The sequence below is a fragment of the Oryctolagus cuniculus genome, chromosome 15 (genome assembly GCF_964237555.1).
Source record: "Oryctolagus cuniculus chromosome 15, mOryCun1.1, whole genome shotgun sequence".
NCBI classification, from domain to species: Eukaryota; Metazoa; Chordata; class Mammalia; order Lagomorpha; family Leporidae; genus Oryctolagus; species Oryctolagus cuniculus.
Window position 1 is genome coordinate 28102632 of NC_091446.1, and position 19116 is coordinate 28121747.

At 42.9% G+C, this 19116-nt stretch overlaps 1 protein-coding gene across 3 annotated transcripts in view; it reads left to right on the forward strand.

The window, feature by feature from the left end:
• OGA (O-GlcNAcase) overlaps positions 1-19116 on the forward strand; it is a 36327-nt gene that overhangs the window by 12338 nt on the left and 4873 nt on the right. For 2 of the 3 annotated variants that reach the window (XM_008270388.4, XM_002718669.5), the window contains exons 7-14: positions 714-998; positions 4292-4450; positions 5199-5812; positions 6809-6983; positions 10732-10817; positions 11790-11894; positions 12591-12676; positions 13912-14104. In XM_008270388.4, the coding sequence (XP_008268610.1) occupies positions 714-998; positions 4292-4450; positions 5199-5812; positions 6809-6983; positions 10732-10817; positions 11790-11894; positions 12591-12676; positions 13912-14104 (1703 nt within the window). The remainder of the gene's footprint in view (positions 1-713; positions 999-4291; positions 4451-5198; positions 5813-6808; positions 6984-10731; positions 10818-11789; positions 11895-12590; positions 12677-13911; positions 14105-19116) is intronic. The other variant, XR_011382306.1, reaches the window with a different exon arrangement.

The following is a 19116-nucleotide window of genomic DNA, read 5'->3' on the forward strand; positions in this document are numbered from 1 at the left end:
TCTTTAAAATTTATTTAGTAAAATTCCAGTTAACTAGGACCTAGAGAAATTGGTTGTTATTGTTAATTGAATTCTTTTTTAAAACAAAAATTATTGATTAGAAAGGCAGAGTGAGAAATGTATCTTTCATCTGTTGGTCTTTTACCCGGATGGCTGCAACAGCCAAGTCTGGGCCAGGCAGAAGGCAAGAACTCCATCTGGGTCTCCCACATGGGTGGCAGAGCCTTTCTGCTGCCTCCCTGGGTGTATTCACAGGAATCTGGATTGGAAATGGATTTGAACCAGCACCCGGGTAAGGGATGCTGCCTTGCAAGCAGAGACTTAACCTGCTGCACCGCAATGCCAGCCTCCTCCTTTTTATAACTGACACTTAACCTGAAAACTTGTTAAAATACTCATCTTTTACAAAGTACATATTCTTCATTTGGTATAAAAAATGACCTGACGATTTTGCAGTGATTCTGTGAGTTACTGACTAAATCAAGATCTATAGGGCACTAAAATAAAGGGTGTTAATCCCAACCCCAGAAGACTGTTCTACATCAGCAAATGAAAAAATAAAACTTAGGTTAAAAGAGATATTGGTGTATTTAAAAAGAGGAATTGTTAGAAAGTATATATACAAGTGTAAGGAAAACAAAGTTATATGTGCAATGTATTTTAAAGAACCCTGTGTGAAATTTCTTCTAATAAATGGTTGTCATTATTTCTAGGTCCCAAAGTTGTTTCTAAAGAAATTCCAGTAGAGTCCATTGAAGAGGTTTCTAAGATCATTAAGAGAGCTCCAGTAATTTGGGATAACATTCATGCTAACGATTATGATCAGAAGAGGCTATTTCTGGGTCCATACAAAGGAAGATCCACAGAACTCATCCCACGGTTAAAAGGAGTTCTCACTAATCCAAATTGTGAATTTGAAGCCAACTATGTTGCTATCCACACCCTTGCCACCTGGTACAAATCAAATATGAATGGAGTGAGAAAAGATGTAGTAATGAGTAAGTAGCTTATCTTTATAGCAGGCTGTGGGGAGATAGCTGGGGTTAACTAGAGCCAGTGAACAATAGATACTCCTTTGTCATCAAAATGTAAGAGGTTTGATTAAAGTGTGTGGTTCAGTTCTATTAATGAGGTATGGATATCGTAGAAGAAAGGCTGAGCGTTTTTAGACAAATCACTTTACCTCTTTGTCTTCGTCCTTTGTTTTTAAAATATGGCCCAATATTTAAGGTCTGAATACAACACAATTTTTAAAAATTTATTTATTTGAAAGAGTTACACAGAGGAAGAGACATACACAGAGTGAATGAGAGAGAGAGATCTGTCTGCTGGTTCACTCCCCAAATGTCTACAACAGCCCAGGCTGAGCCAGACCAAAGCCTAGAGTCAGGAGCTTCTTCCAGATCCACATGTGGGTGCAGGGGCCCAAGCACTTAGGTCATTTGTTGCTTTCCCAGGCACATTAGCAGGGAGTTGGGCAGGAAGTGGAACAGCTGGGACTCAAACCGGTGCCCATACGGCATGCTGGCATTGTAGGCCGGGATTTTAACCCACTGTGCCACAGCGCTGGCCCCTTCATAACTCTTTTTGATTCACCTTGTTTATTTCAGATGCTCTCATTTTAGACAATCACTTACTAATTTTTTTTAAAATAAATTTGAAAGGCAGAGTGACAGAGAGAGATCTTCTGTCTTTTGGTTGACTCCCTTAAGTGTCCATAGCAGCCAGGGTTGGACCAGGTTAAAGCCAGGAACCTGGAGCTCAGAACTCCATCCAGATCTCCTACATGGGTAGCAGGGACCCAAGTACTTTGGCGGCTATCTACTGCCTTCCCATGCATGAACAGAAAGCTGGGTCAGAGCAGAGTAGCCAGGATTCAACCATGCACTCTGATAAGGGATGCCAGCATCCCAAAGTTAATCTGCTACAATACCTGCTCCTAATTTTTTTTTTTATCCCTGAGAGATTGAGAAAGAGCATGCATCCACACTCCCATCCACTGGCTCATTCCCCAATGCCTCAGAAAAGCTGAGAGCTCAATCCAAGTCTCTGATGGGGGTAACAAGAGTCCAGTTACTTCAGCCATCACTACTACCTTGAGGTCTAAATTAGCAGGATGCTGGAGTCAGGAATGGAGCAGCCAGGACGTGAACCAAGTGCTCTGAAACGGGGATATGAGATATGTACATCCCAAGCTTAACCCACTGTACCACAACACCCACCGCTAAGTTTTTATTTTTCTGAGAAGCAGATTCAGAAAGAGCACACACACTCCTGTCCATTGGCTCACTCCGTAAATGTCACAAACAAGTGGGGATATCAGTACAGGTCTTCGTGTGGGTAGCAGGAACCCAGTTATTTGAGCCATAATTGCTGCCTCCTAGAGTCTTTGTTGCAGGAAGCTGGAGTCAGGAGTAGAGCTGGGTGGGCATCAAGCGGGACATTGTGATATGGGACACAGGTATTCTATGTCCTTTTTTAAAAAAAAAAAAAATTATTTATTTACTTGAAAGTCAAGAGTTACACAGAGAGAAGGAGAGGCAGAGAGAGAGGTCTTCCATCCACTGGTTCACTCCCCAGTTGGCTGCAATGGCTGGAGCTGTGCTGATCTGGAGCCAGGAGTCTCCTTCGGGTCTCCCTTGTGGGTGCAAGGGTCCAGGGACTTGGGCCATCCTCCACTGCTTTCCTAGGCCATAGCAGAGTGCTAGATCAGAAGTGGAGGAGTCAGGACTCAAACCAGTGCCCATATGGAATGCGGGCACTGCAAGCAGTGGCTTTACCCGCTACTCCACAGCACTGGTCCCCTAACTTGTGTCTTAATCACTAGGCCAAACATCTGCCCCACTGATTTTTTTATTTATGAAAAATTAAGTTGAAAGTTAGAGAATGCTGGTGAATTATTTATTCATTTACATTTAAATATCTTATGTGGCAAATGAATCTTCCTAAGCACTGAGTTTGCAAGGGATAAAGTAGTCCCTCCTTTTGAAAAACAACCTAGCGTTGGATAAAGCATATAGGCAGTTGTACTATGTTGTGCTAAGTGTTGTAACTTTGTATCTACAAAGTGCTGCAGGAATATGGAAGATAGTGATTACTTCTGTAAAACAAAGTGTCAGTGAGGGATGATTTCACAGATATTTAAGCTGTGAGTATATTTATTGAGTATATATTTATTATATTCAGAGTATGAGTAGAGTTTGCAAGTAATTGGACTGTCTTCTGCCTTTACCAGGTGCATTAGCAGGAAGCTGGATAGGGAGTAGAGTAGGTGGGACTCATGCCAGCGCACTGTGATATAGGATGCCAGTGTTGCAAGTGATAGGTTAACTCACTGTGCCACAGCACTGGCCCTATAGCTAGTAGATCTATTAAGGCAGAGTATGAAGCACATTAAAGAATGGTAGACATTAGCAGAATGGAGCTGTGTGCAAGGAAATAATAAGGAAAGCAAAGAATAATGGTTTTTGAATACTCAGCCAAATAATTCAGACTTAATTTCCCCTACTTGATGCTGTCTATCCTAGTTAAGGGCTTCATTGCTTTATCTGTGGTCATATATGGGCTCTCTTGATTTTCTCTTCTTCTCTCTTCAATACATTATTAATAATGAAGTTGTAATCCCCTGAAGGCTAGGTATTATTTTCCTTTAAATTTATTTATTTGAAAGCATTATAGAGAGGGAAAGATAAGAGAGAGAGAGGGAGAGAGGGAGAGAGGGAGAGATCTTCCTTCTGTTGGTTCACTATCCAAATGGTTCAGATGCCAGGACGGACCAGGCTGAAGGCAGAAGCCAGGAGCTTCTTCCAGGTGTCCCATGTGGGTGCAGGGTCCCAAGGACTTGGGCCATGCTCCATTGCCTTCCCGGGTGCATCAGCAGGGAGCTGGATCTGAAGTGGAACAGCTGGGACTCATACTGGTGCCGTTATGGGATGCTGGTGTCATAGGTGGCAGTTTTTCTTTGTGGAAAGCATGGCACTTTAAACATTGTGTTCCTGTTAACTAGTACTAAGTAGATATATCCAATTGACTTTTCTAGTAATTCTAAAGATACTGTGTTTTATTTCAGATGGAATTTTACATTTAGTAGTGCATTTAGGTGACTATTTTGGATTAATTTTTTAATGAAAGTTTTTGCTTTTGTTTACATTTTTTATGTTTAGAGTTTGTTCTTGTTCTAGTTCTTTATTTCTATGGCTGTATTAGAATGACTAGTGTATTTAGCTCTCTTGCTTGCCAGGAGACTTGTGATCCAAACTATTTTTGTGCTTTTTTTTTTTTTTTTTTGCAGCTGACAGTGAAGACAGTACTGTATCCATCCAGATAAAGTTAGAAAACGAAGGCAGTGATGAAGATATTGAAACTGATGTACTCTATAGTCCACAGATGGCTCTAAAGCTGGCTTTAACAGAATGGTTGCAAGAGTTCGGTGTACCCCATCAGTACAGCAGTGAGTTTGGCCATTCTTTGTAAGGGTGTTTGTTATTTTTGCCATTTGCTTTTGAGAAGCAGAGAAGGAGAGAAGAGAACTCCCATTTACTGGCTTACTCCCCAAAAGCCCCCAGTGGATACAAACTGGATACAAAGCCAGGAGCCAGGAATTTAATCCAGGTCTTTCACATTACTTGAGTTATTATTGCTGTTTCCTGGGTCTGCATTAGCAGGAAGCCTGAGTCAGGAGTAGAGCTGGTTATTGAACTCTGGTATATGATGGGATGCAGGCATCTTTAAGCAGCATTTTAACTACTAGGCCAATGCCTGCCTGTAAAAGGGTTTGATCACATGTTTTAGTTCCAAAATAAAGAAATCTGTCGTGTGCCTTACCTTATGGACCTTGTAAGCAAAATGAAATCTCGAGAGTAAAGTTTTTAAAAAATCTTACTTTTGGTTTTAAGTAGCTTTTACAATGATAAAATGTTGATTTGAACCAATTATCTAAGTGCTTTTAAAAACAGATCTTCCAAAGAGAAGGTAATAGATCTTGGCATGTTTTGGGATGTGTACTACCTGTGTATCTACTCTCTGTCTTAAAATCCTGCCTCTGATGATTTACGGAAATTTCACTTTTTTCAGATTATTTGGAATCTCAAAACTAAGGTTCCAGTTAAGTATATGGTGGTAAGAGAAGGCATTTCTCTAATAAATCTAATTTGTTCTCTTTTCCACTTTTTCTTCTTTGTGTGTGTATGTGTGTGTAGGTAGGCAAGTTGCACACAGTGGAGCTAAAGCAAGTGTAGTTGATGGGACTCCCTTAGTGGCAGCGCCTTCTTTAAATGCTGCAACTGTAGTTACAACGGTTTACCAGGAGCCCATTATGAGCCAGGGGGCAGCTTTGAATAGTGAGCCTTCACCTCTGACCAAGGAAGAAGAAAAGAAACAGCCAGATGAGGAGCCCATGGACATGGTAGTAGAAAAACAAGAAGAAACAGACCATAAGAGTGACAATCAAATACTAACTGAAATTGTTGAAGCTAAAATGGCAGAGGAACTGAAACCAATGGACACTGATAAAGAGAGCATAGCTGAGTCAAAATCCCCGGAGATGTCCATGCAGGAAGATTGCATTAGTGACATTGCTCCTATGCAGACTGATGAGCAGACCAACAAGGAGCAGTTTGTGCCGGGTCCAAATGAAAAGCCTTTGTACACTGCCGAACCAGTGACTCTGGAGGATTTGCAGTTACTTGCAGATCTGTTTTACCTTCCTTATGAGCATGGGCCCAAAGGAGCACAGATGTTACGGGAATTCCAGTGGCTACGAGCAAATAGCAGTGTTGTCAGTGTCAATTGCAAAGGAAAAGACTCTGAGAAGGTGAGTATGCTTGATTTACCTGCTTGAGTAGCCTGGATGGTTCCCCATGCAGGTAATGTGGGAGAAGTTTATGTTTTGTAAATATTTATTTGGAAGGCAGGTTATAGAGTAAATAAAAGGGAGAGACAAGGAGGGCGAGAACTTCTGTCTGCTGGTTCATTCCCTAAATGGAAGCACTGGTTGAGGGTGGATGAAACCAAAGCCAGGACCCAGGAACTCCATCCAGGTCTTCTTCAAGGGTGGCAGCACTTGGACTGTCTGCTGCTGCTGGTTTGGAAGTGGAGCAGCCATGACTCAGACTGACACTGGTGTGGGATACTGGCTACACGAGCAGCAGCTTAACCCACTGCACCACAGTGCTGGCCCTGACCACATTTTAGAATGTGTTGCGGGGCTGGCACTGTGGTATAGAAGGTCAAGCGGCCGCCTTCAGTGCTGGCATCCCATATGGGTGGTGATTCAAATCCTGGCTGCTCCACTTTGATCCAGCTCCCTGCTAATGTACCTAGGAAAGCAGTGGAAGATGGCCCAAGTGGTTGGGCCCTTGCCACTCTCATGGGAGACCCAGAAGAAGCACCTGGCCTGGCCCAGCCCTGGATATTCCAACCATTTGGGGAGTGAACCAGCAGATGGAAGATCTCGCTCCCTCTCTGTATCTCTGCCTTTCAAATAAATAAATCTTTAAAGAATAAAATTTTAAGAAAAGTATTGCTTAAAGTGAATATGAACTCTGCTGAATCTGTTATCTTCACTTCCATAGTTTTCATCTTAGTTAGGACTGGAAAAAGGTCAGTGTTGCTTATTTTAGCGGTATTTCTCAGTGTAGGGAGATGGAAACTAATCGCTTCTCTGGAGTTTAAGCCAGTAGTGCTTTGATGGTTAGCATAAATTGCAGGTATTTGATAACAGCCTAGTTTGTAACTATGTCTTAGATTATTTTGTTATATTCTTAGTCTTTTTTTTTTTTTTTTTTTTTTTTTTTTTGATCCTCAATAGATTGAAGAATGGCGGTCACGAGCAGCCAAATTTGAAGAGATGTGTGGACTTGTGATGGGAATGTTCACTCGGCTCTCCAACTGTGCCAACAGGACAATCCTTTATGACATGTACTCCTATGTTTGGGATATCAAGAGTATAATGTCTATGGTGAAGTCTTTTGTACAGTGGTTAGGTAGGTATGCCAGGAATAATCTCTTCTCCTCAAATATATTGTCCCTTAAAAAAAATTATCCCATAGGGAGAAAAACGTTTAGGGAAGTGGTGAATTTCCAGATCTTTTTCAGTTCTTTGCCTGGGTTTCTTTCAAAGGTAGGCACTATTGGGGAGTTGAGGTGTGCAAGCCTCAATGATTATATCAAGCACATAATTTTTCTCCCTTGGGCTAATTCTGCATAAATATCTTGAAAAATATGTTAGAAGTACTGACTTTAACTTGCTCTGACTGAATGCTTCCTGGACGGAACCCTGCATACCACCGTGACTGATCTGGAGATGAGACACTATGAAATGTGACTCTAAGCTCTCTGCTGCTTGCTGTGTCTTGATAACGTTAATGCTGTGTATAACAGAACAATTGCGAAATGACCTGAAGGGCCTGGCAAGAGGAGGCCCTCCTCCCAGCCCTGTGCGCATGCGAGCTTTAGTGGAAGGCTATTCTGGTGCTGCTGGGTATTAATACACATGGCTTTTTCTTTATCCGTCTACCAAGTAATTGGTTTTAGCAGGGGATAGAAATTGCAGTCCCCTGAAAAGTTTGTGCTTCATTAAATGGACTTCTGTATGTCTCCCTTGAAAAATTTTTTTTCCTGAAAATCCTCAAACTTGGTAAAAAGCACCAGCATGGCCAAGTTTCCCCAGGGACCTCATTTTCATTTCCAGGTTTTCAATCCAGCTATAAGGAATATGTAATGGACTTAATACAGCACATAGCAGGCAGCAAGGCTGACTGACATGTCATAGTTTTCATAGTTGTCACAAATACTATGATGGGCTTTATGGGCTGGTTATGAAATTGATGTCTGAAACATTGAGCTTAGATTAACCAAGGAGTAGTACTGAAACTTTTCTTCCTGCCTTTATACTTTGGTTTCTTACATATTAAAAAAATTTTTTTCCTATGATACAACTAATTAGTTGCTAAAAGTAGAGCCTCTGTTATTTTGAAAATAGAATTTTCTTTGGGTTGCCATAAATAAAACAAAAGATTTTTAAAAATACTAAAAACCACTTGAAAGGTGTGAGGTGGGGAGGGAAAGAAAGGCATCTACTGCAAGGTTCATTCCCCAAATGCCCACAGCATACTAGGCTGGGCCAGGCTGAAGCTAGGAGCAGGGAATTCAGTTTACGGCTCCCACATGGATGGTGAGGACCCAAGTACTTCAGCCATCACCTGCTGCCTCCCAGGGTGTGTAATTGCAGGAAGTTGGAATTGGAAGCAGAGCCAAGCACTCAGAGATGGAATGTGAACATCTCAAGTGGGATCTTAACTGCTGTGCCAAACACCCACTGTTAGAAGAGGAAATTACTCATTAAAAGGCTCCAGGATATCTCTTGGAGGTGGGAGGTAGCTTTTAAGTTTTAAAAAAAAAATCTAAATTGATTATTGGGTGTCAACATGTGTTTTCTAGGTTTCTGGTGAAGTAGTATTTAATCCTGATTAGGATTTTTTTTAAAAGATATATTTATTTATTTGAAAGGCAGAGTTACAGAGAGGCAGAGAGAAGTCTTCCATCCACTGGTTCACTAACCAAATGTCTGCAGTGTCTGGAGCTGGGCCAATCCGAAGCCAGGAGCCAGGAGCTTCTTCTGTGCAGGGGCCCAAGCACTTGGGCCATCTGCTGCTGCTTTCCCAGGCCACAGCAGAGAGCAGGATGGGAAGAGGAGCAGCCAGGATGTGAACTGGTGTCCATATGGGATGCTGGTGCCACAGACAGAGAGTTAGCCCACTACACCACAGCGCCAGCCCCCTGATTGGGACTAAGCTGAGTTTCTAAGACCCATAGGGGTTTTGGACCTGAAGTCTGGGTTACTGAGCTTGAGAATGCAGTATTTAAAGCATTTGACATTCAGCTTTTAGTTCAAGAATTATTAAAAATTAAACTTTGTATTATATGCCGTGCAGTTTTGTTTCTCAAGCTTTATCTCTACTGTGCAATTATGGGGGTAACTTACCCAAATTGTACAGATAGCTATACAGTCAAGATCAGAGCATTTGTGAGGTGTTAAGTAGTTGTCTTGGCAGCCACATAACTTTACAGAAGCTCTGACAGGTTAGAGTATTTTCATGAGTCTATAGTAATTTTAGGGAGTTAGTTACTGATTAGTGTCCTTTGTTTTCCTCCTCTTTCCAGTCCAGCTGGCATTCAGTCCTTTAAAGAATGTGGCTATGCAGTACTTTTGATTACTAACGACTTCTATTATCTTCTTCCCCATTGTGTACAGATGGGAGAGTCCTCAGCACAAGTGTCTACTACTATTGGATGGACAGCGGCAGATGTTCACAGCGCGTCCTGATTAATTAGTTTAAATTGAAAGGTTCTATCTGTGAGGGAGCTCAGGTAGATTGAAGGGCAGTAGGCATGAACTGAAGTCACGTTTGCGCAGCGACTGGGGCATTAACCATGTTTTCATTTATACAGCTCTTCGTATATGCAGCTCCTCTATTGTAATAGTTGGAAGTGCTAGTTATGTTGTAGTCTCAAAGTGGGGGGGTAGGGGAAATTGGCTGATATTAAAGTTTGAGAGATGCAGTTTTTTCCTGCAGTGTAAATTACACTGAGGTATGGAATGGGGCAGATTCTCTTTATAGTCTAAATTTTGACCCTATTTCATATTTATTTTGCAAATATTATATTTTATACTTTAAAAAACACCCCTACCCCTAAAAAATGACAAACCCAGATATAATTTCTTAATGGGCCAGAATTGTCAACAAAAAATTGGTTTGCTTTGGGACTGTCTGACTAGCACACTATATCTTGTACTGATGAGACTGTTAACTTAAAACAGGAGGTAGAATGCTGTCTTCCAATGGAAAAGAACTATATTGCGCTGCTTTATCTTGTCAGAAGACTAGGCAGGTGATTTTGATTTGGCCTCTAAACATTTGCTTTTGAATGATTGCCTGTGAATTTGGTTAAATAATGACAAGAAATACTGCCTGGTAGATCTGAAAGCCTGGTTTCACACATGTGTTGAGTGCATTGCAAAACTTACAGTGGCTGATCAGAGGAAACAAGATGCCTCATCCTTTTACAAAAAGTATATTTTATTTCGCTCTGGAGCATTAGTTGGCTCTTGTTATTTCTCAGAATCTGTCAGCCTGGTGTTACAGCTAACCATGTCTGAACTTTGTCCTTGTCCAAAAAAATTAAAATTTTGTGTTTCATTTTGTCAGCTTTTTAAAGTTTTTAAAATTTATTCTGCTGCTGACCTTAGTTTTCTGACAAGATTCCCCTCCCTCCTTAATCCCTTTCCCGTACCCTTCCTGAAAATGTAAAATGTGACTTCAGACAGGTGTAATTCCTTCATGGGCTGTGATAATAAAATATATCCTCTAATTCATTTCAGTCTGTAGTTACCATAATTTCATGTTAGAGTAATCAGTAGGCTTGATTTGGATAGCTGTGTCTAGGGAATGTATCCACTTGACCCAGACAAACTTGGAACTGACTTTCCTTCCAGTGTGTAAGGAAAGAACTGAAAACAGTGATTATTCATGAACTAGAAGAAGGAACATCTGCTTTGAAATAACACTTTAAATTTTGAAAAGTAATTATTATCACAGCCTTGCCCTGAAACCCTAGATTACAACTGTTAGAGAGCTATATCCACAAAGTGTTTGTTAGTTTGTTGGACATTTGAGACCCCAGGAAATCCCCTTTCTCGTAACGTTCTCCGCTTGGATCTGATCTCAACAGGGTGTCGTAGTCATTCTTCAGCACAGTTCTTAATTGGAGACCAAGAACCCTGGGCCTTTAGAGGTGGTCTAGCAGGAGAGTTCCAGGTATCAATATGAATTCACAACTGAATTGACATTTTCTTTGTTTTATGAGAAACCTTATGTTGCGCATCAGATGGCTGGAAGGATTGGTCTGCCGAAGGCTTTCTAGTCCCAAATTCAATTTAGTTACATAGCTGGATTTTAAATCAAATTTTCCCTCCTCTTTCACAGTAATTTCTGAAGGAGATGCTGCCAATCCCCCCCGCGCCTGCGAAGCGCAGCGGCTCTAGGTATACACTTCACATTGTTTCTTTGCAGGTCGCACAGCATTTTAATCTGCGCCCGCAATGCACAATGCGCGCATGCTTGTCTGCCAGTGGAAACTCCATGAGCAAAAACAATGACTAATTTATGCAAGAGACTGGTGAAAGGACTTGGATAGTTTTCTCTTTGTTTTAGAAGTATAACTTAAGCATGAAAGAATAGCCCATTAATGAAAATGTGAAAAAATAGGAAGCTTTTTCTCTGTTGGAATTTGTTCATGGACTTTTCCGGTGCTCTACTTTTCTCCCCCCAACAGGTGCTCTGCTGCGCACAGCAAACTGAAGCGCATTGCTTTGGGGATAAAGCGTCTCCTGGACAGATAACCCTCTTCAGACCAAACCTCTCCTCCTGACATTCTGTTCTGCCATCTTTTAATAGAGAGATGGTCTATTTAAGATTGGTTTAAAGAAAAAACATAGATCTGTCATAATTGGAATAGATTTTGCTTTTTTTTTTTTTTTATTATTGTAAATTTAAATTCCCATTAATATGCCACTAAAGCTGTGTAAGTCAGTTTGGATAATTTCTATTCAGAAGCACTCCCTTCCCCCAGCAAAGAGGTGTTTATATTAGTAAAGCATAGTATACCCCTCTTCTTTAGGTCTGCCTGCAGTAGCCAGTTAATGTTAAGTTGGTAATCTGCAGTGCACACCCATGTAAAGAAATGAGTATTTTCCTGTTACTAAACCATTTCCTTTTTTCTTCCCACAGCGTTTGTTGCCAATTGATGGGGCAAATGATCTCTTTTTTCAACCACCCCCACTGACTCCTACCTCCAAAGTTTATACTATCAGACCATATTTTCCTAAAGATGAGGTAATTGCCTGCCTGCCAACTTGGTGTGTGGTTATGGTATACACTTAAAAATTTCCCTTGAATTCACAGGCTAAATGAATATATCTTAAAATATAGGAGAAAGTTAACTAAAACATTTAACACAGGAGTGGAGGGTAGTTTGAGAGAGAACTTAAAGATTTCTGTCTCCTTAAGTTAGGGTAGCATCTTATCCTGAGTCCCTTTAAAAAAGCTGAAATATATTCAGAGTTGGAGTTACAAAACAGTCAGACATCCAAATGATGGGTTGTGCTTGACTGATTTTTCTCCAGTATATTCTGGAATTTTCAGTTGTGAAGTGCCTATAGGCTATTACTCAGCAACAGAAAAAAGCAAGTTTACTGAAAAACAGTAACTTGTTTAATAAAACATGTTGGAAGTATTCTTAAAGGAAGTTGAGAGGTTCTCAGCTTCAAAGTTTGCTGGCTTTTGAATCCATAATTTACTACCAAAAACTGTCCCCTACAAAGCAGTTCTTATTGTTTACTAAAACCATGTTGTTTTCTACTAGTTTTATTAATCTGACTCAGTGATTAAGTATTTATTTAACAAAGCAGTGGTAATAGTTCTGACAGGTCAGATGGTTTGTTAACTCTTTTGCAGACTGATTTATGAGTCATATTAGATTTTGTTGCTATTTTTCTTGATGTGTTTTGCTTAACTAGATTATATTTTCAGGCTTCCGTGTACAAGATTTGCAGAGAAATGTATGATGATGGAGTGGGTTTACCTTTTCAAAGTCAGCCTGACCTTATTGGAGACAAGTATGTGATAATTATTTGGATTTGGGAGTAGACATTTCATAGATTTATCAGTTTGAGGGGAGTTGATGGCTGGAATTTTTTGTTTTTGTTTTTGTTTTTAAAGACATTTATTTCAAAGGCAGAGTGACAGAGAAAGATCTTCCATCCGTTGGCTGACTCCCTAAATGCCCACAACGGCTGGGGCTGGGCCAGGCTGCAGCTAAAAGCCTGGAACTCCATCTGGGTCTCCCACATGGTTGGCAGCAGCCCAGGTGCATTAACAGGGAGTTGGATTGGAAGCAGAGTCCAGAGTGTCTAGGACTTGAACCTGTGCTTCAGTACAGGATTCTCAAGCAGCAGCTCAATTTGCTATGCCACCATCCCCTGGACATATATATATATATATTTTTAAGATTATTTACAGGGCCAGCGCTGTAGTGTAGTGGGTAAAGCCATTGCTTGCAGTGCCACCATCCCGCTTGAGCACCGATTCAAGTCTCAGCTGCTCTAGTTCCGATACAGCTCTCTGCTCTGGCCTGGGAAAGTGATGGAAGATGGCCTAAGTCCTTGGGCCCCCACACCTGCGTCGGAGACCCAGGAGAGGCTCCTGGCTCCTGGCTTCATATCTGTGCAGCTTCGGCCATTGTGGCCATCTAGGGAGTGAACCAATGGATTGGAGACCTCTCTCTCTTTCTGCCTCTGCCTCTCTCTAACTCTGCCTTTCAAATAAATAAATAAATCTTAAAAAAGAATATCAGAATCACCAAAAAAAAATATTTACTTATTTGAGAGGCAGAGTTACAGAGAGAGAGGGAGAGGTGTTTCATCTGCTGGTTCACTCCACAAATGGCCGCATTGGCCAGAGCTGGGTCCCTCTGAAGCCAGGAGCTTCTTCTGCATCTCCCACATGGGTGCAGGGGCCCAAGCACTTGGGCTGTCTTCCACTGCTTTCCCAGGCCATTAGCAGGGAGCTGGATCGGAAGTAGATCAGCTGGGAGTTGAACTGGCACCTATACGGGTTGTCAGTGCTGCAGACAGAAGCTTAACCTACTACGGCACAGTGCTGGCCTCAAACTTTTTTTAATCCCACTTGAGTTTTAGTAAAATCTCAAAATTAATGTGTGCACTTCCACTTTATTTTATGGACATGTAGTTTCATGAATTACTCTTTAAATGTATCGGATCTTGCACCACTGGAGTCTGGAGTTCGTGTTAGGAGCCTAGATGCTTACTCTGGCCTCTTCCCTTCTGAGCAGGTTAGTAGGAGGACTGCTTTCCTTAAGCTTGGATTACTGCTTTGTCCTAGAAGACGAAGATGGCATATGTGGCTATGCTCTGGGCACTGTAGATGTGACCCCCTTCATTAAGAAGTGTAAAATTTCCTGGATTCCCTTCATGCAAGAAAAGTATACCAAGCCAAATGGTGACAAAGAGCTCTCTGAAGCTGAGGTAAAACTTGGGTTTAAAATTTACTATGGCAATGGCTTTGTTTTCTCATAAAGTACTTATTGGAAAAGTAAACAGATGCATCGTAAAACCTCTGTGTTGGGTGGTCATTTGGCCCAGTGATTAAGTTACTGCCTGGAATGCCCATGTCCCATATCTGAATGCCTGCGTTAAAGTCCCATCTCCATTCCCAATTCCAGCTTTCTGCTAATGAGCACCCTGGATGGGGGCAGATGATGGCCCAAGTAGTTGGGCCCCTGCTACCTATGTGGGAGACCCACATTGAATCCTGTCACAGCCCTGGCTCTTGAGGGCCATTTTAGTAGTAAGCCAGCAGATAGAAGGTGTCTGTCTCACTGTCCTTCAGATAACATGAAAGTAAATAAAAAATCAGTGGTAAGTAAATTTTTTCCCCCAAAGATTCATTTATTTGACGGGGCCGGCTCTGTGGCATAGTGGGTAAAGTTGCCACTTGCAGTGTCGGCATTCCATATGGGTGCTGACTCAAATCTTCACTGTTGCACTTCTGATCCAGCTCTCTGCTATGGCTTGGGGAAGCAGTAGAAGATGGCCCAAGTCCTTGGGCCCGTGTACCCACATGGGAGACCCAGAAGAATCTCCTGGCTCCTGTCTTCAGATCAGCCCAGCTCTGGCCATTGTGGCTATTTGGGCAGTGAACCAGCAGATGGAAGACCCCTCTCTCTTTTTGCCTCTGCCTCTTAACACTGCCTTTCAAATGATAAATAAATAAATCTTAAAAAAAGATTCATTTATTTTGAAAGGCAAAGTTACACAGAGATTGTCCATTAACTGGTTCAGTCCCCAAATGGCCACAACAGCCAGAGCTGGACCAGGCTGAAACTCCCAGGAGCTAGGCGTTTCGTCCAGGTCTCCTATGTGGGTGACAGAAGCCCAAGCACTTGGGCCATCTTCACTGCTTTCCCATGCCCATTAGCAGGGAGCTGGATCAGAAGTGGAACAGCCAGGACACATACTGGTGTCCATATGAGATGCTGGCATTGCACATGGTATCTTAACCCATAGCATAACACTGGCCGCATTAAATTCTTTACAAAAAATAATTCCCAGGGCTTTTTTCATTTTAAACAAGAAGTTTATTTTATTTTATTTTTTAAAGATTTATTTATTCATTGCAAGTCAGAGTTACATAGAGGAGAGACGGAGAGACAGAGAGAGGGAGAGGGAGGTCTTCCATCTGATGGTTCACTCCCCAATTGGCTGCAACGGCCAGAACTGTGCTGATCCAAAACCAGGAGCTAGGAGCTTCTTCCGGGTCTCCCCACATGGATGCAGGGGCCCAAGGACTTGGGCCATCTTCTGCTACTTTCCCAGGCCATAGCGGAGAGCTGGATTGGAAGAGGAGCAGCCGGGCCTCGAACCGGCGCCCATATGGGATGTCAGCCTTTCAGACCAGGGTGTCAACCTGCTGCACCATAGCACCAGCCCCTAAACAAGAGGTTTAAACAAGGTACTTTCCTTAAAAAGGATTAGTTTTTCTTTTTTTTTCTTTTTCTTTTTTTTTTTTTAGGGTAATTTATCCCTTCTTAGAGATTGCCCTACATGTAAAAGCTATGTATAGAAGTTATAAAATTGTTCTTGGTTTCATAACGATAAATGAAACAGTACAATTCTCCAACTGATGAAGATTTGATTGAATTAATTAGGGGTGGATTTCTGGGAGTATTATGGTATTTTGTTGAAACTGAGAGCCCATTAAGCATGCCATTAATACACAATTGCATCTCCATTTGGTGTCAATCAAAATACATAATTAGCCATTCAGTTTTTTTTTTTAAAAGGCAATATCCTTTTTACATAGACAATTTATGTACAGTAAAAGAATGGGGGAAGAGAACATGAAATAGAGAAAACTATACTATGAAAATCAGGATGTAGTAGAACCAGATTGTGACCTTTTAAAAAGATTTATTTATTTATTTGAAAGGCAGAGTTAGAGGGAGAGACAGAGAGAAAGGTCTTCCATCTGCTGATTCACTTCCCAAATGGCCACAATGGCTGGAGCAGGGCCAATCCAAAGCCAAGAGCCAGGAGCTTCTTCTGGGTCTCCCATACAGGTGCGGGGGCCCAAGCAATTGGGCCATCCTCTGCTGCTTTCCCAGGTGCATTAGCAGGGGAGCTGGATTGGAAGTGGAGCAGCCAGGACTTGAACTGATGCCCATATGGGATGCTGGCATTGTAGGCAGATGCTTAACCTATTAAACCACTGTGCTGGCCCCTCAGTTATATCTTTGACTTAGCATTTCCATCTGTGCATGTGTGTCTGTTCATTGGTGGTCCATCGAAAAGGATCCTTATCTGCCTCATTGAAAAACCTTGTTTGCAGTAGGCTTTCATTAGTTTACTAAGTTGTATATGCCTTTTAATCTTAAACTGTACCGCAGAATCATTTTGCTCTTCTGTATTCAAATTAGTCTAGGCCGGCGCTGCGGCTCACTAGGCTAATCCTCCACCTTGTGGTGCTGGCACACCAGGTTCTAGTCCCGGTTGGGGCGCCAGATTCTGTCCCAGTTGCCCCTCTTCCAGGCCAGCTCTCTGCTGTGGCCAGGGAGTACAGTGGAGGATGGCCCAAGTCCTTGGGCCCTGCATGCCATGGGAGACCAGGAGAAGCATCTGGCTCCTGTCTTCGGATCAGCGCGGTGCGCCGGCCGCAGCGCGCCAGCCACGGCGGCCATTGGAGGGTGAACCAACGGCAAAGGAAGACCTTTCTTTTTTTTTTTTTTTTTGACAGGCAGAGTGGACAGTGAGAGAGAGAGAGACAGAGAGAAAGGTCTTCCTTTGCCGTTGGTTCACCCTCCAATGGCCGCCGCGGCCGGCGCACCACGCTGATCCGATGGCAGGAGCCAGGAGCCAGGTGCTTTTCCTGGTCTCCCATGGGGTGCAGGGCCCAAGCACCTGGGCCATCCTCCACTGCACTCCCTGGCCACAGCAGAGGGCTGGCCTGGAAGAGGGGCAACCGGGACAGAATCCGGCGCCCCGACCGGGACTAGAACCCGGTGTGCCGGCGCCGCTAGGTGGAGGATTAGCCTAGTGAGCCGCGGCGCCGGCCAGGAAGACCTTTCTCTCTGTCTCTCTCTCACTGTCCACTCTGTCAAAAAAAAAAAAAAAAAAAGTCTATCTTAAAATTCATTGTTTATTTTTATTTTTATTTTTTTTTTATTTTTTATTTGACAGGCAGAGTGGACAGTGAGAGAGAGAGACAGAGAGAAAGGTCTTCCTTTGCCGTTGGTTCACCCTCCAATGGCCGCTGCGGCCGGCGCACCGCGCTGATCCGATGGCAGGAGCCAGGAGCCAGGTGCTTTTCCTGGTCTCCCATGGGGTGCAGGGCCCAAGCACCTGGGCCATCCTCCACTGCACTCCCTGGCCACAGCAGAGGGCTGGCCTGGAAGAGGGGCAACCGGGACAGAATCCAGCGCCCCGACCGGGACTAGAACCCGGTGTGCCGGCGCCGCTAGGCGGAGGATTAGCCTAGTGAGCCGCGGCGCCGGCTATGTTTGTTTTTAATTACTTGAAAGGCAGACAGAGACAGAGATCTCCAACTGATGATTCACTCCCCACATGCTTGCAACAGCCAGGGTTGAGCCAAGCCAAAGCCAGCTGGAGCTCAGTCCAGATCTCCCACACAAGTGCAGAGACCCAAATACTTGAACCATCACCTGCTGCCTCCATTACAAGGAAACTGGATTTTGGAGTGGGGCCAGGACTTGAACTCAGTTACTCTGATATGAGATGTGGATGTCCCAACCAGTCTGTTAACCACTGCCAAACAACTGTTTTTACTCTTGACACCTTCCTTGGGCTTTTTGTTGGCCATGGTGAATGCCCGAGTGTCCTCTGCTGCCTCTACACAGAGGGAGCAGGTCTGCACTGAAAAAGCACACAGCAGGTTTTTTAAGGCTTTTTTTTTTAATTGAAAGGCAGAGGGTGTGGGGAAGACACGGAGACAGAGATCACTGATCAGTTGGCTTACTACACCACAAATTCCCCAAATGCCCGCCACAGCCAGGGCAGGGCCAGGCTGAAACCAGGAGCCAGGAACCGAATCTGGTTCTCCTATGTGGGTGGCAGGTCCCCAATTACTTGAGTCATCTTCTGCTGCCTCCCACGGGAACACATTAGCAGGAAGCTAGAATCAAGAGTAGAGCTGATTACGGCCTAGTGAGAAGAGCTACCACCTGCAATGCCAGCATACCAGATGGGCACCGGTTCAATTCCCAGCTGTTCCCCTTATCCAGCTCTCTGCTAATGGCCTGGGAAAGCAGCCGAAGATGGCCAAAGTGTTTGGGCCCTTCCCACCCATATGGGAGACCCATATGAAACTCCCGGCTTCAGCCTGGCCCAGCCCTGGCTGTTGGGACCATTTTGGGGGTGAACAAGCAGATGGAAGACCCCACCAACCCTTGCCGAATTCTGCCTTTTAAATAAATAAATAAATCTTTTTAAAAAACCTGTTGAAAGACAAGGAGCATCTGTGTTTTTTCAAATAAAAACAATATATAGACAACTAAAGAAGCTTTCCCCTTCCTTTTAAAACACCAAACTTGAGGAGTTACAGTCTTTCTGTTGGATACTCAGGGCAAGTTTAGGTAATTGAAATGTTTCATTCAGTTGTTCATTAGGAGACCGTCTTCCCTTCTCAGTAATATATTTACATCATAATTTGGAATAATAGTGAGCTTCTCTGAGAGTTTTCTGATAGGAGTATTTCTGTTCTGTCACAAGTTAACTAAATTGCAAACTATTAACCAGGTTTTCCATTAATATCCTCTTTCTGTTCTGGTATCCAATCTAGGATACCACATTGCATTTAGACAAAATTTTTATTAATAAATTTTTTTCAAAGATTTATTTGAAAGGCAGAGTAATGGGACTGCATTACTGTGGCATAATGTGCCGTAATGGGTTAAGCTGCTGCCTGCAGTGCCAGCATCCCATATGAGTGCCAGTAAAGTCCCAGATGCTTCACTTCTGATCCA